The sequence below is a fragment of the Crinia signifera genome, chromosome 6, assembly GCF_055691185.1.
Source record: "Crinia signifera chromosome 6, ASM5569118v1, whole genome shotgun sequence".
Taxonomy (NCBI): domain Eukaryota; kingdom Metazoa; phylum Chordata; class Amphibia; order Anura; family Myobatrachidae; genus Crinia; species Crinia signifera.
Window position 1 is genome coordinate 9,874,371 of NC_139222.1, and position 23,892 is coordinate 9,898,262.

General features: G+C 45.1%; 2 protein-coding genes across 5 annotated transcripts in view; both read right to left on the reverse strand.

The window, feature by feature from the left end:
- The window catches only part of LOC146009929 (uncharacterized), a 453,438-nt gene that overhangs the window by 56,983 nt on the left and 372,563 nt on the right, over window positions 1-23,892 (reverse strand). The gene's annotated exons all lie outside the window — the stretch shown is intronic.
- Window positions 13,868-23,892, reverse strand: part of LOC146009902 (NACHT, LRR and PYD domains-containing protein 12-like) — a 99,756-nt gene continuing 89,731 nt past the window's right edge. For 2 of the 3 annotated variants that reach the window (XM_083150501.1, XM_083150499.1), the window contains 3 exons: window positions 19,183-19,353; window positions 15,489-15,659; window positions 13,868-14,783 (listed from right to left, as the gene is read on the reverse strand). In XM_083150501.1, coding sequence (XP_083006627.1) covers window positions 14,621-14,783; window positions 15,489-15,659; window positions 19,183-19,353 — 505 coding nt within the window. In that variant the 3' untranslated portion in view covers window positions 13,868-14,620. Of the gene's footprint in view, window positions 14,784-15,488; window positions 15,660-16,640; window positions 16,738-19,182; window positions 19,354-23,892 lie in introns of those variants that run through there. The other variant, XM_083150500.1, reaches the window with a different exon arrangement.

Consider the following 23,892-nt stretch of genomic DNA (forward strand, 5'->3'; position numbering starts at 1 on the left):
GATGCGGTCTCATAAGAAAAATGGGAGCCCAGATATTACATAAGTACCCAGAAATGTAATAGGGGGTTATTCTGGTTGATTCACACGGATATGTATTTGCATCCTTGTGAGTCAACCTAACCCACCATTCGCAAGGTGCGTTCCTTCGCACTGGCTGCAAATGGATGTTTTACATAAACATCCATTCACAGCCTGCAGGGGAACACCCACATCATTTAATGGTCGGCAAACATCAAAGGATGTGGAATGTGCTCTGAGGCACTCTTACATATGCGTGCATGTTAAGAAGGAAATGGGCAGGAAGCTGACATACAGTGATGTCAGCTGCAAACCCCCGTAGGCCACGTCATGGTCTCATTAGCATGAGAACGCCCAAAATGCTGTGCGTTCACATACGCCCCCTCTCATGCTGTCCTGGATGTGTGCACCCAGCGATCCGAGTATTGACAGTGGGTGCATGCACCCTGCATATGCGCATGCACAGAAATGCACATGCACAGTAACAAAACATCAGACCCTGTGCGAACATGCGCCAGCAGCGAACAGACCAGAATAAGGTTCATGGTGTATGTTTTTTAATAGTCCCGACAGTGCCACAAGTATTAACAATCGATTTTGTGCCAGATTTTTCATTTGAAATGATAACTTCCAACTTCCATGATGTATGCCGAGTGTAACTTGCTGGAGCTACAGTGGTGATAACCAGGTTCCCTACAAGTTACCTCCCCAATATTTTGGGGGCGTTTTTCATGTTTTTTAAAGATTTCTCCAGGGGAACCTGGGTCATAGAAGGGGTCATTTAGGCGCGGTTGCTCCTGCAATATCATATGCAAAGTATTGATGATCAGTAATAAAGAAAAAAACTAGGAGACCTCCTGAACCATCAGCATATGATATAAACGGCTGATCTAGCAGCCAGATATCTGACCAACAGGGCCTCCAATAGGGGGGTGCTGTGGGTACAGCTGTCCCAGGCACTGGCCTCTGGAAGGGCCTAGGTAGCTCATTTTTTGCCCACCGCATTTTAAGTGGCCGTGGGCAGTTGAAGAAGCCTGCACTCGGGACCTCCGAGCTGCAGGTCAGCAGAAGAGGAGATGTGAGGAGGGGAGGGGGGACACAGACTGGAAATGAGTCCTGATGGCAGGCCGGCTGACCAATCCTCATCATCTATACTTCTGTGCAGGTCAGCCTCACATGCCAACTTGAATGGTTATTTCTGCTCTGGGTACAAACATACCAGCAAAGAATACAATATATATGTATTACCAATTGTGCTCAGAATCATAAGCACAGAGACACTTAAAAGGGCAGAATTCCCAAAGTGTGAGTGATGTACTGAGGGATTTAATACAACTAGTGAACTGTGAATATACAAAACAAAGCCAATCCTGCAAACCATATAAGTCACATGCATCCTGAAATGTCCTAGGGGTCAAATCCCCAACAATGTGTAAGACTCTAGTGATACCCGAGTTAACTTAGGGTTGCATGTAGGACCCAACAGAACCCAAAGAGGAATAAGGGTGCTTTTATAGAGGAGGATGGGTATGGATCTAGGTCTAAACATTTATTCAGTCCATCCCAAATCTTTAATGTAACCTTTATCACAGGGAGCCAGATGCACCAAGGCTGGTCTCAGATGCGGAGGGAAGAAATGATCAATTCTAAATCATTTTATGTATAAATATGCCCCTATAAACAGACCTACCTGTATATATATATTTTTCATTATTAAGCCTTCTTGTATTAGACATACAGTATATGTGATAAGTGGGCGTTTTAGTAGAAGTGTTATTGGATTATGTCTTCTGACTTCCTTCTGTGCCTTAGTTTCTTCTTGGTGCTAATTAGGGCATATGATTGGCCAGTTGCTGTCCAGCCTTTGTTGGTACCGGTGATGAAATAGATAATGAGCCCAGCTAATAGGAAATGATCACATTCAGGTTAGGAAGCATTTTAAACATCAAACCTAATACAGTATTATAAATATGATATAGTATCATTGTAAAAAAAAGACCTAGAACCAGAGCTCTAATTACCTACTTCTATAATGGTGTTTTTGGTACCTATACAAGCTGCTCACTAATACAGAATAAGTTTCATATTGGTATCTAGGATGAATAAGAGCCATGATCTGTCTTTAGTTACTATGATGACTACCTTTTGCTGGGTCTTCTATTACTGAGGCTTACATGGTGCATGCAGTAGTTACTTCCTACTATACTGTTTGTGTGTGTTTCTGCTGTATGGGTTTGTTAGATGTTGTTAAAAGAAAAAAGTTTGGTACCGTGTTAGCCAGTTGATAAGAAAAGTTTTATTGTTCCTCAGTGAGAAAAACAAAATAGCAATCTAGCAAATATGATACCTTTTAATGGCTAACAAAAATAAATGTTGTTAAAATGCAAGCTTTCGAGACTTCTTAGGTCTCTTCCTCAGGCATGGTATAACAAGGTGTGTGAAGAACCACATATATATACACAGCAGAGTAGGAACAAGATGTGATAGATGGACATTCTTAAGATCAAAACAAAACAAAATAACAGAATGAGCTTGTAAATTGAGTTCTTAATTAGTTTGTAGATAAGTAGTGTGAAAGTTTTATTGTCTCTAAGTTGATGACAGACCAGAGTTAGAGCTCCTATGCCCTCACTTTCTCTGGGCCAGATTCCTCAGATGTTGTAGTGGGCCATAAATCCCTCGGATAGATTCAGTCCTGTGTTAAGGGTGTCAAACGTTGTCATTAATTTGTATTCCCAGACCCTCCTGTCTCTTTGTGATTTGAAATTTCCTTTTAGTATAATCACTTTAATATGATCCTGAATGTGTCCTGGGCTGCAGAAATGTTTGGCCACACAAAAGCCGTGTACCCCTGGTAGTCACCTACAACCCACAGCTTGAGGTGCTAAGAAAAACTGCAAAAAAACTACATCACATCATACACAAAGATGACCGCCTGAAAACAATATTCCCAGACCCTCCACTACTATGTTACCGACAACCTGCAAACCTGAAAAATATTATAATCCGAAGTTCACTGCCATCCATTACACAAAGAGGAACCTATCCCTGCAATGTAAGGAGCTGCAAAACCTGTGCCCATATCCTCACTACAGACAGTGTACGGATCCCCAACACACAACAGGACTATAAGATCCCAGGGACATTCACATGTTCTACTACCAATGTAGTGTACCTGATTCTGTGCACCAAATGTCCTATTGGGGGTCTGTATGTTGGAGAAACAGGACAAAAACTTAAGGCAAGGATGAGGTCCCATCGCCACACAATAAAGGAAAAAAAGACACACTTTCCTGTGGCCAAACATTTCTGCAGCCCAGGACACATTCAGGATCATATTAAAGTGATTATACTAAAAGGAAATTTCAAATCACAAAGAGACAGGAGGGTCTGGGAATACAAATTAATGACAACGTTTGACACCCTTAACACAGGACTGAATCTATCCGAGGGATTTATGGCCCACTACAACATCTGAGGAATCTGGCCCAGAGAAAGTGAGGGCATAGGAGCTCTAACTCTGGTCTGTCATCAACTTAGAGACAATAAAACTTTCACACTACTTATCTACAAACTAATTAAGAACTCAATTTACAAGCTCATTCTGTTATTTTGTTTTGTTTTGATCTTAAGAATGTCCATCTATCACATCTTGTTCCTACTCTGCTGTGTATATATATGTGGTTCTTCACACACCTTGTTATACCATGCCTGAGGAAGAGACCTAAGAAGTCTCGAAAGCTTGCATTTTAACAACATTTATTTTTGTTAGCCATTAAAAGGTATCATATTTGCTAGATTGCTATTTTGTTTTTCTCACTGAGGAACAATAAAACTTTTCTTAGATGTTGTTATATGCATGGTTTGAAGTCATTTGGTCCCTTTGTGTCACACTATATATAACTTTGAAGAATAAAATGAATACTGAACCTTGAGTTTAAAAATCCCAATATTAAACTCAAAATGATTTTCTTGTATTGTAATAAGAGGAACAAAATGATGTAACAAAATGGTGGCTGTCATCCATTTTGTTCAGTGCTACTGCTGTCAACTCTGTTAAGCATGTACAGTACCTTATGCTGGAAGTGCTGCACCATTAGAGATGTGAAACCACATTTTATGGGATGCTGTAATGACTATTTTTTACATTTGATAAACTTGTTCAAGCTACTCAAACCAATCATAGGTCCTGCTTATGTTTAATCGTTTTATGGTAATCTACAATATAGTCAGTGATTAGTTTAGGAACAAATAACCTGTCCAGCTCCTACTGTATAGAAGACAGGGCTCCTGGGCTATTTATATGCTGATGTGATTAATGCGTTGCACCTATCTACCTATTAATCATCAGACGTAGATAATTATTGATCTTCCGTTATAAATAAATACTGCTTATATTGCTACCTGAGTGATGCGGTCCTCATTTATTTGTGAGTCTCTACCAGCTTTAACCAACTTTAATCATTCAGTAACAAACCATGTCCCCAATGAAACCATCAGGTGCCGAATTTAGAAAGCTGGGGGGACTGAGAGAAGAGGAAGCAGGCAAGCTGTCCCTAAATGTTTAGAAAGGCTTAGCGTCAGATAGGGGGAGGGTTGCAGGAACCTCTGGGGCAGAGTTAGATGGGGAGGGGTGCAGGAACCTCTGGGGCAGAGTCAACACTGCCAGCGATTTATGATTTAGCAGATGTTCAGGACAAACTTAATACAACCATTGTAACTGCTGACAAGGGTCACAATTTAGAAACTAACATGAATAGCACAACCATTAGTGACCAGATTAAAGTGCCTGCACTTAGTTTTAAAGATGCACAGTCATGGCCTTACTGTATGTGTGCGCACAATTTACAATGCAATAAATAAAATAAAATAAAAAAATAAAATAATTTGAAAGACAACTCAGTGAAGAAATCTGAGACTGGACTCTGACTCCTGGGGTTGCTGCTGCTGGCGGGGTGATTCCAGGAAGGGCACATACACGTGGAGCGCAGGAAAGCCAGGCTCTGTGAAGGATATGGACGCGCCCCCACCCCAAAGGCATGCGAATGGATGATTTGCACAAGCATCCATTCGCAGCCTTGGGTGCGGGGGAGAAATCATTCAATGGACAGAGTCCCCCCCACCGCACCCATATCACTGGGCAATTTGCATGGGAGCACCCAGCATTCTCACGGAAATGCTGATGAAATGCTGGGCGTTCCCATACGCAACTTGCCCGGCCCGCTGCCCCACGCCCCCCATCCAGACTTCTGTGTGCGAGTGCTGTGGGTGCTCACACACAGTGGCTGCACATGCGCATTAAATGCTATGTGCACGCACAGTTGCAAACAATCGGTCCCTTGTACGAACGCGCGAGGGACCAATTGAATCAGAATACCCCCATTGTGCTAAAGTATTGAAACTTTATAATCTCGAGTTCCAGATTTTCAGCAACAACTTTTAATTCTTTTTGTAGAATTTAAACAGCATCTTTAAGACCCTGTCAAGGTCCTGCATGTACTTGACATTTTTGTAGAACACTCACGTTCAATCTATGTGCAATGCAATGGATACCAATAACATGTTTCACTTTTTGCTTAATTTTCAGTCCCAGCCCATTTTCTGCTCCGATCATGTTTGCTGCACCATCCCTACCAATACCAATTAGAAGTTGATTGTAGAACAGTGATTTAAGAAGCCCAAGTTTGTCAAGTTCCTTCTCCATTGTATTTATGTAGCCTTCTGATGGAGCACTTTCAAGAGGTACAACTGACAAAAAGGTTTCACATACAGCTTTAATTGCTTAAACATCTTTTCCTCCATTTTCTTTATGCATGCAGCCCAAGGAGTAGCTTCTGGAGCAAGTTGCGCATCTCAAGCTTTTACACACTCTTGATGCTGGTATGATTTTTGATGCTTTCGAAATGCTGTCCGTCTTGAATGGCCTTGTATAACCTTGTACTATCTTTGAATTTCCATCTGCCATTTTAGGAAATGAGGCACATACTGTCTATCACATTTTGCAATACCATTGGTCTGATCATAGATCATGATCATAAATCAGCCTTGGAAGTTCCTTGTACCATTCGTTTTTGGATTTCCTTCTTCTCAATGGTTGAACCAGAGCTACAGGAGTAGAGGTTGTAGGAGAAGTTGTGCTGGAGCTATTTTAAAAATTTGTTGATGTTGAAGCCGCAATCTGTTCAGCACAGCTAGTGGAACATATGGGTGTTTCCTCTCTCTCTGTACATATGGGTCTTTCTTCTCTCTCTGTCCATATGGGTCTTTCTTCTCTCTCTGTCCATATGGGTCTTTCTTCTCTCTCTGTCCATATGGGTCTTTCTTCTCTCTCTGTCCATGTGGGTCTTTCTTCTCTCTCTGTCCATATGGGTCTTTCTTCTCTCTCTGTCCATATGGGTCTTTCCTCTCTCTCTGTCCATATGGGCCTTTCTTCTCTCTCTGTCCATATGGGTCTTTCGGTACTCTTTACCTAGAACGGCGCCCGCGATTAGAATCGCGGGCGTCGGGGGTAAAAAATCGCGGTCATCGCGGGCATCGCGGGTAAATCGCGGGTACATAAAAATCGTGTACCCGCGATGACCGCGATTTTCCCATAGGGAACAATGTTAAAAAGCCTGATTGACCGCGATTTTACTTTAAAATGCCTCAATGCCCGCGATTTTCACATAGGAATCAATGTTAAATGGGCTACAGAGCCCAAATAGGCACAATTAACCCTTAAATGTCACCCCAATTTTTGTACGCCACCCCACGATCCACGCCAACCCGAAGCGTGGCGAGCGCAGCGAGCCCGCGAGGGGCGGCGGTACGCGTCCTCCGACCTTTTCATGCCCTACTATCCACGTCGGCGTGGAGTTGAGAATAGAATAGTGTGGCGAGCGCAGCGAGCCACCGAGCCCGAAGCGTGGCGAGCACAGCGAGCCCCGCGAGGGGACGCGGATACCTTCACAGTTATACGCATCCCCTCGCGGGCTTCACAGGTATCTGTGGCGAAAAGCGGACACCTGTGAAGCCCGCGAGGGGACGCGTTTACCTGTGAAGGTATCCGCGTCCCCTCGCGGGGCTCGCTGCGCTCGCCACGCTTCGGGCTCGGTGGCTCGCTACGCTCGCCACACTATTCTATTCTCAACTCCACGCCGACGTGGATAGTAGGGCATGAAAAGGTCGGAAAGGTCGGAGGACGCGTACCGCCGCCCCTCGCGGGGCTCGCTGCGCTCGCCACGCTTCGGGCTCGGTGGCTCGCTACGCTCGCCACACTATTCTATTCTCAACTCCACGCCGACATGGATAGTAGGGCATGAAAAGGTCGGAAAGGTCGGAGGACGCGTACCGCCGCCCCTCGCGGGCTCGCTGCGCTCGCCACGCTTCGGGTTGGCGTGGATCATGGGGTGGCGTACAAAAATTGGGGGGACATTTAAGGGTTAATTCTGCCTATTTGGGCTCTGTAGCCCATTTAACATTGATTCCTATGGGAAAATCGCGGGCATTGAGGCATTGAATGCAAAATCGCGGTCAATCAGGCTTTTTAACATTGTTCCCTATGGGAAAATCGCGGTGATCGTGGGCATCGCGTCGCGGCCGTTTATGTACTGCCCGCGATGTCGCGATCACCGCGATGGGCGCCGTTCTAGGTAAAGAGTACCGGTCTTTCTTCTCTCTCTGTCCAAATGGGTCTTTCCTCTCTCTCTGTCCATATGGGCCTTTCTTCTCTCTCTGTCCATATGGGTCTTACTTCTTCTTTCATAACAATTAAAAAAAAAGAAAAATATAACTGATCTATACAGAAATGTATGTGTCTGTAAGTGCGCTACGCAGCATCCCACCGCCATCAATGGTAAATGTATTCAACAGTAGCAGTAGACCAGCGATGCCTAGCAGGAGACACCCCCGCAGCTTAGCCATATCCACTTGTACCTAATACTAACCTTCCTACCTTGCAGCCTAAACATAACCCCCATCTAAGTGTTTAAACCTCGCTTCCCACAACCTAACACTTAGTCCCCTGCCACTACCTAAATGTAACCCCCACCCCCCAAGGCCTAATGTTAACCCATGACACATACTTACAGTGGAGAAATGCAGAAGGTGAACACCTCTTTCCTGCTCTTCTCCATGTGTGCAGGTAGGAAGGTGCATACCCCCACTTAGTGGTGGAGCTGTGTTTCTCTCTATACAGTATAATAACAATTCCTACAATTACATACAATGGGGTTATGTAACTACATACAGAAAACACAGGTATGTCTCTCTCCAGCAGTGGCTAGATACATGTGTGCCCCATAGCAAAAGTTTGTAAAGTCCCCTATTCATCAACTAATGCTGAAAAAAATGTATTTAGCACATGATACTTTGACAGGCAAAGTGGGCCCCTCTCAGCTCTTGGCCACAAAGCAGCTGCACCCCCTGCACCTATGGTAGTTACGCCCTTGCTTTCCAGATAAAATGCTGCAGAAAAGCCACATCTGTGTTAGTAACTAGGGACCTATACATGCCATGTCTCCAGGTGATAATAAGTTACCATTGTCCTATGGCGGGTGACAGTATAAATAAGTGATGGTATTGTCTGGCCGGTATAGGTGTATTGTTGCTCTGTATCCCCAGGAGTCGGCTCATTTTTTACTGCAAGATAACAATAAAGCATCAGTAAATATTATTACTGAGCATTATAATCATTGTGGTGCACTGTGTTATCACATCGTACACTGTGGGGTATAATGGGGCTCCCACGGGGGAATGGATTTCCCACTGTAATATATAGGCCTGCAATACTGCCATCAAACAGAGCTATATGCTCTATATTAGTCAGAAAAAGAGAGATATAGTATCACGCGCTGGAAACAATGTATTTGAAAAAGAAAATTAATTTATTATACACAAATTTGCACTGGCCAGTGACGCCTAATATTTAAAATAACAAATATAAAAAAATACATATATATTGCACATTGGTTGCTACTAAAAGACCTGACTAATGGTTCCTTTGATAGGTATCCTCTATGAGGTAGTTTGTATCCAAATATTTTTGTTGGTATCTGTTGGTATTGTGTCAGCAATTTTTATGACACTGGGAAAAACAGTTCAGGATGTCCACTGTCTGGCCAGACAATTTAAAAACAAAGAACATATGTATATAGAAAAATTTAAATATACATTATGAAAATGCCAATTCAGCTTGATTTCCTGCTGCTGTTGGATGCAGTGGCGAGTAGAAAAAAAGTGTACCGGTACTTGCTTTTATGCAGACAGGCGTGGGATCACGTTTGGAGCTCCAAAAACGGAGGGTGAGAGGAGCCTGTAGCTGTATGACGCGTTTTTCCGCCTCCTAACAGGTATCAGCGGCTTCATCAGATATCTGATATCAGGGCAACCTGAGGAAGATCTGCGAACCGTACGCCGGCAATGCTAGCCGTGCGGGCACTCTGCATGTATCAGTTGACTCCTGTCATTGTCTGCCTCTACTAGTCCTTTTAAGGACTCTAATGTATATTATTGCATGAGATAGTGCTCTAGACTGTTGTTGCTCCGCTGACTGGCTTGCTAGGAGACCTTTGAGAGCCTCCCCACGGACGGTGGACTGCCAGTGTCGGGATTGCTTGTCAATACCCACCTAGCAGCGGCTTACACATACTAATTTATATACGGAGAATCCCATTAGATGGTCCCGTTATATTCAATTTAAGAGACCCCATTACTCAGTATGCAAGCTGGGGCATTATATAAAGTATGTGCTGCAGAGTAACAGCATAGCCCTATGTACATGAATACACAGTATTGCTACGTGGAATTGTTACAAAAACAAATAAAGTACCAAATGAAATTGCAACACTGTTTAAACAGCTATACTGCTCATACACATTGAAAGATGCAGGGAATATATGTAAATTCATAATCCTAGGTCCTACAAAGTACCACCATATGAAAAATCAATAAGTGTAATTTATGCCTAGTAAAATGTGCAATGTACTTAGGCAATTGTATATCTAGGGACCCTGCCAATACATATTAAACAAGTGAATCATTCACCTCTAGATTCACGTGGAAACCTACTAAGCAGGGGATAACTATAGGATTAAAAGGCTATAACAGCCCTGAATTAAATTACACATCCTATGAGCTGAAATATTGGATGCGGTAACACGCAACAGTATCAACAGCCGCCTTAGACATCAGGTGATACAATCTGATGTGGGGTTAACCTCCACTTACAGTATTACTTAAATACTGTAACTAATCCTCCGGAGGGAATTAAGTACAATTGGAAAATTGCACAAATAACGTATACACCAGGAGATCTAACGATTGGGACATATCTGGAAGATCCTATTGACACTGAAGAAATCTTTCTTCTCTCTCCCACTTTATATGATAAGGGGCAGTTGTCAACGATAAAACTTCCATCTTTGCAATAAGAACTGACATATCCCATAGACTGCACTACCCAAGTTAAGCTGTTAAACACAGACTTGATCCTGATAATTGTCAAATCAGCGTTATTTAGCCCTGTCAGATTGAATATAGGCAGATATAGCCATTATCAATAAGAGGGCGACTCAAATAATAGCTTCAAACAATTTATTCAAGAGATCTTGCAGACAGGAGATCAATACACAAAGACACCGCATGTGCATCTTTTAGCATGCACTGTACTCACCTTGTTCAATGTTTTATGTAGTTTGTCATATTTCGCAGTTTTAAGTTAAAACCCAATAAAAGGTAAATTTCATTGTGTATCATTTTTTCTTGAGAGGTACACCACACATGTGACAAACTATATTCTTTCCCAAAATTCTTGATGACTCTTTGTCCGTGGTAGCACACCCCTGAGTGTTTATGGAAGGAAAGTCTTAATAATATATGCATTCACAGGGGGCCGGAGATATATATATCTGTACTTTAACTCCTCAAGTCTAGTGCGATTGAAACCCCCCAAAAACCCACTCTTATATTCTCCACAGGAGGATGAATTACATACAGGACAGTCACTGTGCACTTCCTCCTAAACTGACCACAGCAGGACACATCACACACAGGACGGTCACTGTGCACTCCCTTTTATACTGACTGTAGGAGGACACATCACACACAGGACAGTTACTATGCACTTCCTCTTATACTGACTTCAGGAGGACACATCACACACAGAACAGTCACTGTGCACTTCCTCCTATACTGACTGAAGGATGCATCACACACACAGGAAAGTAGCCTTGCTCTTCCTCTTATACTGACTGCAGAAGGATGCATCACACACAAAACAGTCATTGTGCACTTACTCCTATACTGACTGCAGGAGGACACATCTCACACACAGGACAGTCACTGTGCACTTCCTCCTATACTGACTGCAGGAGCACACATCACACACAGGACAGTCACTGTGCACTACCTCTTATACTGACTGTAGGAGGACACATCACACACACAGGGCCATCACTGTGCACTTCCTCCTAAATTGACTGCAGGAGGATGCATCACACACAGACAGGAAGTCACTATGCACTTCCTCTTATACTGACTGCAGGAGGAAACATCACACACAGAAAAGATGGTGTAAACTGAGCGCAGAAACCAAGTTAAAGTCCAACATGCCACTGTTTTAAAGGGATAAACAACCCTGTTGAAGTAACAACAAAATACAAAAATAATAAACAGCGCTTTTGAACTATAACATAAGACAATTATAAATGTTTTTATACAATAAAAAATAATTATTTATACATATAAATCCACCGGCCGGTAGAAAAACATTTAATAAAATCACAATTAATGTGACAATAAAATCTAGCTTAAAAATGTCAATTTTATCCACAAATGCAACTTCTGAAAAGAGCAATCATGTAAATTCATGTAATTTAAAAAATAACCTGCATATAGCATAGAGATTATTTTGGTAAATTATCACTTATCCAGAATCGGCATACATATATCGGGAGGAATTCAACTAATTCTGTTTCTTGATGAAAACATGGCTAATCAAATTTAGAAGTTCTTTAGAGTTTTTTAAAGCCAGAAAAACTAAGCTGATTAGAACATAGTTGTCAGTTTGTAACCAAAGGGGTTATTCTGATTCACTCGGAAAGGCACAATCACTCTCTAATGGACAAAACCATATGCACTGCAGTTGGGGCTGATGTAACATGTGCAGAGAGAGTTAGATTTGGGTGTTTTATTGTTTCTGTACATGGTAAATACACTTCAATAAAGATATCAGTTTGAAATACACCTTCCACCCAAATCTAACTCTCTCTGCATATGTTACATCAGTGCCACCTGCAGTACATATGATTTTGTCCATTAAATAGTCATTGTGCCTTTACTAATGAATCAGAATAATCCCCCAAATTCTAGCACAGTGTTCTGTTATGCACAGCTATATTGCACAGCTCAAGTGCACATTATATCCATCCAAACAGGCAATAAACTGGTTACAGTAACTCAATAAAGCAGCATAAAATAGCAATAGGTGAAGTCTATCCGGACAAGCAGTATGTTAATGGATTAATAAAACAGCTCAAGTGCACATTATATCCATCCAGACAAGCAGTGAATTGGTTAACTCAATTAAGCAGCATACATTAGATGCAGTCCATCCAAACAAGCTGTATGTTAGTGGCTTAACAAAGCAGCATAGGGTAGCAGTTAGTATAAAAAATTTTTATCCAAGAATGAGTATTTATACTTAGGCTCTCCTACCCTTAGGAGTTTGTAGTTGCTGGTGCTTCCCAGTGATGCAGCCTTCTCTGAAACTTCTGGTTTCTGGTTATTCTCCGGTCATCTCTACAGTACTTACAATTCACCAACTCTGATCCAGCTACAGAACCTACTACCTACTCCACCAGGTTTAGCCAAGCTACAGTTCCTGCTACTGGCTTCACTATCCAGCCCAGCCACTGTACCTGCTGTCCTGCTACCGTAATTCTTTGTGGGTTATCCAGCTATATCCAGATCCCAGCAGCTGTCAGCCAATCATCCAATCTTCAGTCATCCAATCATCCAATCATCAGTCATCCAATCATCCAATCTTCAATTATCCAATCATCCAATCGTCCAATCTTCAGGTATTCTTCTTTAAACTCATTTAAACATTGCCTTGTCCTCTAAGAATTACCTGCATGTGTTATTGTTTATGCAAGGACTGCCATCTTGTTTATTTTGCACAGGACTGCCATCTTTGTTATCTTGCTATTTATCAGAGACTTGCATCTATGTATTATTTTGTCTACTCAAAGAAGTATTGATCCTTGTTATATTATTCTTTGGATGAGTTCATTTATTAAACCTGCTCGTGTTAACCAATCTCCTGCTGGTCCCGCCTCTCTTCCTGGAATCCGCACAACACCATCAAATCCACCATCTGACCACTCCACTCACGACTGATTCCACCCACCCACCTCGTGACACCATGATAGCCCCATATTCACTACTGTGAGCGTATGGCTATCACAGTGTAAGCTGCTGACCAAGAACCCAGCATGTCTGCCTGCCTGAATAGATGCTGTGCACATTCCCCGCTGTGCAGGCAGGGGTTCTCCCATCCATGGGACACTGTCCGTCCCAGGTGGGATGTGGGATTGTCCCAACAAAAAGGGACAGTCCTGTAAAAATCTGGATTAGGTAGACCCAAGGTCAAAATTTGTCAATTATTTATTATTTTAAAAATACTTCCATTTTCCATTTTCTCATGGTTCAATTTACAAAAACTTTTATTTATGCAAACAATTATTAATAACCTTGTATACAATGACCTTTAGGTTGTGTGTATAGGTCTATATGAGACATAAATATATTCCCTGCTTACACTTGGCCCAATATATCTCATTGTGGTAAGCAAACATTCCAAAGTACAGAAACATCTGATACCCAGAACATTTCTGCTCCCAGGCATATTTTATATGGGAGACTGAACCTGTACATAAATAGTGCTGTGCGCAGATTCATGGGTTCTGATTTTACGACACCAGTGTGTTTAGTTCTGGTTCTAAAACAAAGGTGTGTTTGGTGCTTGTTGTAAGACATTGGTGTGTTTGGTTCTGGATTTTTAATAAATTGATATAAACAGCTAAAATCTTGTAACTTAGTCCTGTCATTACAGTATTATCACCATGGACACCTATGTAACAGAGGCTGCTATACACCCTCTGTTACATAGGTGTCCCTAGAACTCCTGTTCTCTAAAAAACACAGCAAGTGGGTGGACATTGGGTGGATTGCAGTCCGCGGCTATTGGTTACACAATTCCATAGTTCCGGACTTACCTATAGGTGTTCAAGTGCAACTATTAAGTGTGAGAATCCATAAGTGCAAAATAACTTCCAGGAGTTACTCAAGCTGCTCAGAATGTCCAGTGACATCATGCTGCATCGGATCATCTGTGTGATCATCGGACATTTAAGTAATCCTGACGTTGCTCAGGATATCCAAAGAAATCATTCTGCTGGGGCCAGTGATGCTGCATGTGATGATGCTGCCACTGACTTTGGCAGGACACTGTCCCCAAACATCAGCAGCAGGAAAATTGTGTGGTTCTGTACATGTGCATATCTTGGGACTTCAGAGATATTTATTGTCATCTAAATAACATATATTTCTAAATCAGCCCATTTTACAACAAAAGCACCATAGACGGCTGCACACACTCCTGAAGCGTTATTCTAGAGTCCCCCAGAGCATTGTATGACAGCTCCAGTCTGGTCAGAGAGCGGAGTGTAGTAATAACAGAGCGGAGATCATCACAGCAGGAGGAGGTCAGACCACAGTTCTGTAACCTAATGGGAGATAAGGGATCTACATTAGGTAATTTCTTATCATCCCAGCCTCACACAAAGCATTATGTCATCACTGGACAATTACTAAAATTATCAAGCATTACATCATGCAAAAAGGAGGTTTCCAAATGTATAAGGTACAAATCTAACAGCTTAGTGCAGGACAAATTAGAGATAACATTATATTATTAGATATTCGATACTGCACAGGATGTGATTCTAGGCAGACATGTAACAATGGGCAGGATATGTGACACTGGGCAGGACCATGAGGCATTGGGCAGAACATGTGACATTGGGTGAATATGTGACACTGGACAGAACATGTGACATTGGGCAGACATGTGACATTGGGTGCTATGGTTTCTATGTGTGTGCTTCTTCATTTGCATTTAAAGATGGTTTTATAGAGAAAATAAGTACAAAGAATAAGAGCGTCACCATCTGTCTTGTCTGTCTGTGTCCCCAAACATCTGACCAGTGTGAAGATGTCCAGCATGTTTAATATAACAGGTAATAATGACACAAATGTTACTAAAATAAAGCAATGGTTATAATGTAACAATGAAGAGAAAAATAGTTCCAGAAACTTACTTGTATTCTCAGATAAAATAACAGAAATTCCAGTATCTATCTTCATGTGTCTGTGCCTAGTATGGTCTATGGCTAGTACAAAGAGATCAGATATATTATCCCTGATCTTACCTCAGCTTCTGCAGGGCACAGGCTGGGTGTCTCAAACCCTCAGACAGAAGCTTCACTCCAGAGTCCCCCAGAGCATTCCCTGACAGGTGCAGTGTGGTCAGAGAGTGGAGTGTAGTAATAACAGTGCAGAGATCATCACAGCAGGAAGAGGTCAGACCACAGCCCCGAAACCTTATGGGAGAAGAGGGATCTGTATTAGTTTGAATCCTGTCACAAAGAATAAATGGTATAGCTACTTTATAGTAGACATTAAGGGGCTGATTTATCACCATCCTGTGCTGTGATAACATTGGTCCAATTTGCAATGCAATAATTGACTACATTGCATGGATATATCAATTAGCACATAACGGCTTGTGAAACAGCTCTGCCCCTGTGATAGCTCCCTGCAGCATTATCGTGGAATTTTTCAAAACATAATACTGCTACCATCGGTACCCCTTCCACTTTGTGATTACATCACTTGCACTGTAATCCCCCTCACTGCTGATCATACTCATCTTCACAGGGGATCGCTAATCAGAGCTCCTGCAGGGCTGACTGCCATCTTGGCTTCCCGATTCTGAGTCACATGACAACCACAGAGCCCTGATGACTGGCTGCCTTCACTGGAGCACAGACAGTGGCGTAGCAACAAATTATGCGCCCCCCTCCAGGAAAATTTCAGTGCCCCCTACCCCTGTCTCTCAAGCCCTGTAGCTGGGTTAGATCCAGGCAGGGGCAGGCTAGGTATTACCCTGTACCTGGGCAGTGTGAATTGGCAGTGCTGGGTGCTGTGGGTGCAGCAGCGGCAGGAACTGAAGGTTGCTATGGGTGCGTCATCCGTAGTGTCTGGGAACTGAAGTGCTAAGAGTGGACACTATGGATGGACAGCCACAGCAGAGTTTGAAAATTCAAAAGATAAGCTGCTGATTTGCTGCTCTCAGCCAATCAGTGACCTTGGCTGCCACTGTCCATCCACAGCCACAGTGTCCACTCTCAGCACTTCAGTTCCCGGACACTGCAGCACTGGTGCTTCACCTTCTGAGGAAACCGGTACACAAAATACCAGGGAAATGCATGAAGAGCCTCTCTCATTCTTACACTGACACCCATGGGACATTCACTGCTGCTGCCACTGGTGACACCTGAGCCCGCTTGAGATTCATTTACCTGTGGTTATTATTGTGCAGCTATCTCTGGACCATCCTTCCGCCCTGTGGAGGTATTGTGGAGGCTGCTGACTGACAGGCGCTGTACTATCTTGTGCCTGTGAACAAACACTGCAAGTATCTCTTAAGGTTTGTGGTGCAGACTGTTCGGGGCAGGAGCTTTGCATAGACCACTGTAGTGTGGTCCATCATCTGCTGCTGATATTGCTGTACATATTGCCAGCTGCCCCTGTCACCCACGGCCACTAAAAACTGAATCACCATACAGGTACTCTTTCTAGGTAACATCACTGGAAACTACAGAGTGAGAGATATCTGTGTACTGCACACAGAAGTACCTAATCACTTGTTGCCGACAGACTAAGACCAGAAAACTGTCTTGCTTTCCCATAGATAAAATCCCTAAGCTATGTCTCTTAATACCTAAAGTAGTTGTGCTTTTTTACTAATCAATGGAGAAAGGATAAAAGTTACTTGGCAATGGAGGCTCTATGAACTATTAGAGTGGTCGCCACTGGTGAAAACTATGTTTTAAGTGGCATTGCAATTGTTCTAAAAGGAAAGTGTGCATTGCTTCCTTATTCTGTTACTTGCTACATTGGAATTCAGTGTCCTACCTGTCAGTGTTAATGAAATCTAGCTAATCAGAAAGTAATCATTTTTAATGTTGTATTAATAAATGTATTAATTTAAAATATGGTACTCTTTACCTAGAAGGGCGCCCGCGATTAGAATCGTGGGCGTCGGGAGTAAAAAATCGCGGGCATCGCGGGTAAATCGCGGGTACATAAAAAACGGGTGCCCGCGATGACCGCGATTTTCCCATAGGGAACAATGTTAAAAAGGATGATTGACCGCGATTTTACATTCAATGCTTCAATGGCCGCGATTTGGACATAGGAATCAATGTTAAATGGGCTACAGAGCCCAAATAGGCACAATTAACACTTACAGATGGGGCAGGCCTTATGCTTGCTGGCGAATCGCCAGCAGCATGCCGCTGGCGATCCGCCAGCAACACGGCGCGCCATCTGACTGAGACGCGCGTGCGTCCCCCACGCACGTGCGTCTCAGTATCCGGGCGGCCGGCGGGCGAGGCGGACGCAATACTGTCCGCCTCCCGCTCGAGGGGGGCTGGGGGGACCCGAGGAGGCTGTGGGGGGGTGCGGGCCGTCGGAAGGGGACGGCAGCACCGTCGGAAGGGGACGCGCGCGCACCTCGTGCGCGCGCGTCCCCTTCCGACACACAGATGGCGCCGGAGCAGGGAATGGCGAATGGCGTCGCCATCGCCATCCCCTGGAAAGATGAGCCCGGCCCTATCGGTAAATGTCCCCCCAAATTTTTAACGCCACCCCACGATCCACGCCAACCCGAAGCGTGGCGAGCGCAGCGAGCCCGCGAGGGGCGGCGGTACGCGTCCTCCGACCTTTTCATGCCCTACTATCCACGTCGGCGTGGAGTTGAGAATAGAATAGTGTGGCGAGCACAGCGAGCCACCGAGGCCCGAAGCGTGGCGAGCGCAGCGAGCCCCGTGAGGGGACGCGGATACCTTCACAGGTGAACGCGTCCCTTCGCGGGCTTCACAGGTGTCCGCGTCGCCACGGACACCTGTGAAGCCCGCGAGGGGACGCGTATAACTGTGAAGGTATCCGCGTCCCCTCGCGGGGCTCACTGCGCTCGCCACGCTTCGGGCCACTATTCTATTCTTGACTCCACGCCGACGTGGATAGTAGGGCATGAAAAGGTCGGAGGACGCGTACCGCCGCCCCTCGCGGGCTCGCTGCGCTCGCCACGCTTCGGGTTGGCGTGGATCGTGGGGTGGCGTTAAAAATTTGGGGGGACATTTAAGTGTTAATTGTGCCTATTTGGGCTCTGTAGCCCATTTAACATTGATTCCTATGGCCAAATCGCGGCCATTGAAGCATTGAATGTAAAATCGCGGCCAGCACTAAATTTAACATTAAACCCTATGGGAAATCGCGGTGATCGCGGGCATCGCGTCGCGGCCGTTAATGTACTGCCCGCGATGCCCGCGATCACCGCGATGGGCGCCCTTCTAGGTAAAGAGTACCTAAAATATAATTGTGACAATTTCACTGTCTTCTTTTGTGTGATTATTTGTGTTTCTAGAAAACCTGCACCTGGAACTGTGCAAAGTTTGTATATACACTGTGTAGTGAGGGGTAACCCTGTACTTGACTGGGTTTCCGTGTGGTATTCCAGTTTCCTCCCACAATCCAAAAATATACTGGTAGGACAATTGGCTCCCAACAAAATAAAACCTAGAATGTCTGTGTGTGCTTGTACATGTGTTAGGGAATATAGATTGTAAGGGCAGGGACTTACGTTAATGTTCAAATATTTTCTCTACAATGCTGCAGAATATGTGAGCGCTATATAAATAACTGATAATAAATACATTTTAAATAGTAGTTCCATAAACTATACTCTGTTAACATGAGAAAATCCAGCTATTTCCTATGTCTGTGCCTTATATGGTCTGTGATCAGTACTGAGAGAACTTGTACTGAGACAGATCTTACATAAGCTCCTGCAAGGCACAGGCCGGGTGTCTCAGTCCCTCACACAGAAGCTTCACTCCAGAGTCCCTCAGAGCATTGCTTGACAGGTCCAGTGTGGTCAGAGAGCAGAGAGTAGTAATAACAGAGAGGAAATCATCACAGCAGGAGGAGGTCAGTCCACAGTACTGTAACCTAATGGGAAATGAGAGATCTTAGTTTTTTTTTTTTTTCACACTCAGGGGTAGATGTATGAAGCAGTGATAAGGAAGGAGAAGTTATAAAGTGCCTGGTACTTTATCACCAGCCAATCAGCTACTGTCCCTTTTTAAATATATTTTTATTGAAACACCAAATTAAACGGATACAGATTAAGAAGATACAGCCAAATTCACAAATGACATAAATGATGTTATACCCCTTTCACACTGCAGCTCTAAAACGGTATATTGACAATTTTTTTACTTTTTTAAACAGTTAGAGCTGCAGTGTGAAAGCACCAGTTTTAAATTCCCGGTTCAAGAAAACTGGTAATTCAAAACAGGTAAAAAGAAGGATCCTACACAGTTCAGACCCATTATTTGTGCAGTGTGAACAGGTCTAAACCAGTATATTGGATCCTACACTGCTCCCCCTTCCCGCAGCCCCCTCCCATGGTACTTGTATGCCCGCTCCTCCCCTGGTACTTGTATGCCCGCTCCCCCTTCCCCTGGTACTTGTATGCCTGCTCCTCCCCTCCCGTGGTACTTGTATGCACGTTCCCCCTCCTCTTGTACATGTATGCCTGCATCTCCCCTACCCTGGTACTTGTATGCCACCTCCCTTCACCTGGTACTTGTATGCCCACTCCCCCATCCCCTGGTACTTGTATGGCTGCTCCCCCCTCCCCTGGTACTTGTCAGCTCACAGAGGTCCGAGCTGGGGTGATCATGCAGTGTGCTGTGGTGTCCATTTGGAAAATAGGAAATCATTGGCATGGTCCCTACGTCAGAAGGGAACTAGTAGCACTACTAGGTCCCATCTGCTGCAGGGACCCCATCGATGACTTCCCATTTGCATAACAGACCCCACAGCACACTGCATGATCCCCGCTGCCCAGACCTCTATGAGCTGACAAGTACCAGGGGAGGGGGGCGGCCATACAAGTACCAGGGGATGGGGTAGTCATCACACAAATAGCAAGGGAGTTGGAGAGCGGGCATACAAGTACCAGGGGAGGGGGGCGGGTATGCAATTACCAGGGGAGGAGGCATACAAGTACCAGGGGAGGAGGGAGCAGGGATACAAGCTGGCAAGTACCAGGGGAGGGGGATATATTATTGGATTACCATTTTTGTACCTTTCACAATGGGTTCAATGTGAAAGGTACAAAAATGGTAATTAACCAGTAATATACTGTGTACATTACAACATGCAATGCGAAAGGGTCTTTATGTCTCAGACCTGTTTTAAGTCCTATTTACAAATACTGGATCTTTACACTTTTCTGCAGTGTGAAAGCAGTATAAGATACACTGAACATTGTCTTACAGTTGAGAATATATCATACAGTCTTATACATATTCAGGAAATACTAACAACATCCAGTATGCATTTCTTATACAGATATTAATTAAATTATTTATGTTAGAAATTATAATAAACAAAAGAAAAATTGTGGCTCCCTCCACCTAGTTCCCATCCAACCTCTGTTCAACTACAGACAGTGTGTCTATATGTTAACATTATCAAATGTTATTGGTGGATCCCCACCTATTAATCTCAACAAATACCATGTGTCACGGTCTCAGGTACATTATGCTGGTCACCAGGCCGGGGATTGGCTAGACCTGACACAGGGGTGTGGAGTATTACCACGCCATAGGTGTTCACCAGTGACCCCTCCAGTTGGGATTTGGGCTTGCTATGGACATGCCGGTCGCGGTCCCCTGAGCAGGTTCCCCATGTGGCACTAGTAACCCCTTGGAAACAAGTAGCGTGGATTCAGGATTATGCGTAGTCATTTTAGCTGGGTCGTACACTGGTATGTCACGGAGCACAGTACACAAGGATCATACAGGAGAATAGTGAGAAGACAAGCCAAGGTCATCCACTAGTAATCACTGGGCACAGTACACGAGGATCAGGCAGGAGAGTGGTCAAAAGGCAGGCTGAGGTCATACACAGGTAAACCACAGTTCACGGTACACAGGGATTAAGCCGAAGCATAGTCAGGAAACAAGCCAAAGTCAGTATCTGGTGATCAGGAACACAGTAAAGTACAAGGGATGCTGGAGCTGGTGTGAGCCTATACTCTGGCAGCCTCTGTCTGCCAGAGACTGCCTTTTTATAGGAAGCCCAGGGAGCTAATTACTCACAGGTGCCCTAATCAATGAAGGCTGAGCATGGTCAGTTCACACTGAACTCTCCTGCAGGAGAAAGTTACCAGGTGTTGCAACTAATCAGCAGAGCTCAGATCACACAGAGCTGTCAGCAGCAATAGACAGAGCCAGCAGGATTTTACAAGCAGGTAACACTGAATACTTGCATATTGTGACATTACCCCCCCCCCTCTAGGGGTGGGCTCCGAACACCCCACAAGGAAATTTTCAAGGTCGTCTGCAGTGCTTCTTCTTTTTGGAAGACTGTTTGGATTTCGTTGACTGATGTGTGACCTTTGGCTCTACAAAATGGGCAGTAGAGAATATTGGATGTCCCAGAAAAGGAGAGACATCATGATCTGAGCCACACTCTGAACTTGAATCCTGGTCCATGGTCCGTGTAGGGAGTTCTTGAGGATCCACCAACTTGGAAGAACCTACACACATAACTCCATCTCTTAAGTCCAAGTAGTCAGGTTTCAAAAAAAATTTGAGATGCTCTGGGAGTTTTAGAATGTAGTCTAGCTGACTCACCACTCTGACTGACGTCAGGTGCATAAAGAATAGACCTCTCACCAGGAGTCTTGGGTCCAAATCTTTCAACCACAGCCCTGGAAAAAGAAATTAGGTCTTTTAGTTGGGGGTCATGAGTCTCAATGAGTGGACTAACCCACTCCATGGCTTCCCCCCTGAATGACAACACTAAGTACTTGACAATGTTTGCCAAATTAACCCCAGAGGATGGATCAGAGTTCATAGCATCTAAATAATAGTCTGCTAGGGCTTGGAAATGGGTGAGATCTCCATGAAATTGGACAAACTGAGGATCTTTAGATGAATCCAATTGAACTGGATCCTCCTGGAAAATGGACTGGGAGGACAGTTTGGGTAGAGCAGGGACTCCCAGCAAGACAGGCAAATCTTCTTGAATGGCAGGCATTGGAACCTTAGAGACCAAGGAGGCACTGGAGACAGGCCCGGAGGCCGCGGAGACAGGCCCGGAGGCCGCGGAGACTGGCCCGGAGGCCGCGGAGACAGGCCCGGAGGCCACGGAGAGAGGCCCGGAGGCCGTAGAGACTGGCCCGGAGGCCACAACACATAGGTCCTCATGCCCAGAGACAAGGGCAGATAAGTCCTCATGCCCGGAGGCAAGGGCAGATGGGTCCTCATGCCCGGAGGCAAGGGCAGATGGGTCCTCATGCCCGGAGGCAAGGGCAGATGGATCTCTACCAGGAATGACAGACCTGGAGCCCCTACAAGGGGTGACATACTCGGAACCCCCGTCTGGGGTGAAGGACTCGGAACCCCCGTCTGGGGTGAAGGACTCGGAACCCCCTCCTGGGGTGACGGACTCGGAACCCCCACCTGGGGTGACGCACTCGGAACCCCACCTGGGGTGACGGACTCGGAACCCCCACCTGGGGTGACGGACTCGGAACCCCCACCTGGGTTGACGGACTCGGAACCCCCACCTGGGGTGACGCACTCGGAACCACCACCTGGGGTGACGCACTCGGAACCCCCACCTGGGGTGACGCACTCGGAACCCCCACCTGGGGTGACGCACTCGGAACCCCCACCTGGGGTGACGCACTCGGAACCCCCACCTGGGGTGACGCACTCGGAACCCCCACCTGGGGTGACAGATAGAACTCCGACTTGAGGCAAAGTGCTCAGTGGCCCTTCCTGGGAAGCCACACTCAGAGACCCTTCCTGGGGTGTGGCAACCAGAGGATCCTTTTGGGGTGCAACACTCAGAGATTCCTCTTGGGGTACCACTTTCAGAGACCCTTTTTGGGGTGCAGTACTCGGGAAACCCTCCTGGGGCACAATGCTCAGAGACCCTGTTTGGGGTGTGGTACTCTGAGACCCTGCTTGGAGTATGACAGTCTGAGACCCCTCCTGGTGCACGACACTCTGAACCCCTTTCTGCGGCTTGAAACTTTAAGAATCCTCCTGGGAAATGATCCTCCGAGACCCCTTCTGAGGTAAGTCACTAAGTAGCTCCTCCTGGAGAACAACAATGGGAAACCCCTCCTGGGGCAAAACACTAGGAAGCCCTTCCTAGGACGAGATACTTGGAAGAACCCCTTCCTGGGGCTGGATGAACAGGACCCCCTCCTGGGGTTGGACTGATGGAGCCCCCTCTTGGAGTGAGACTGGCTGGACCTTCCCATGGACTTGGACCGACAGGACCCCCTCTTGGGGCTTGCGACCATGAACACCTTCCCGAGGCTGGACCTGGGCTATACAGTTCTTCAAAGAAATTTTGGTCCTAGGACCCCAGTTGTAACCATAGGATTCCCCTCTGGGTTAGAACGGAATCTACTGCTCTATTTCGGGTCCCACGTAGGGAACAATCCCAGATGAAATG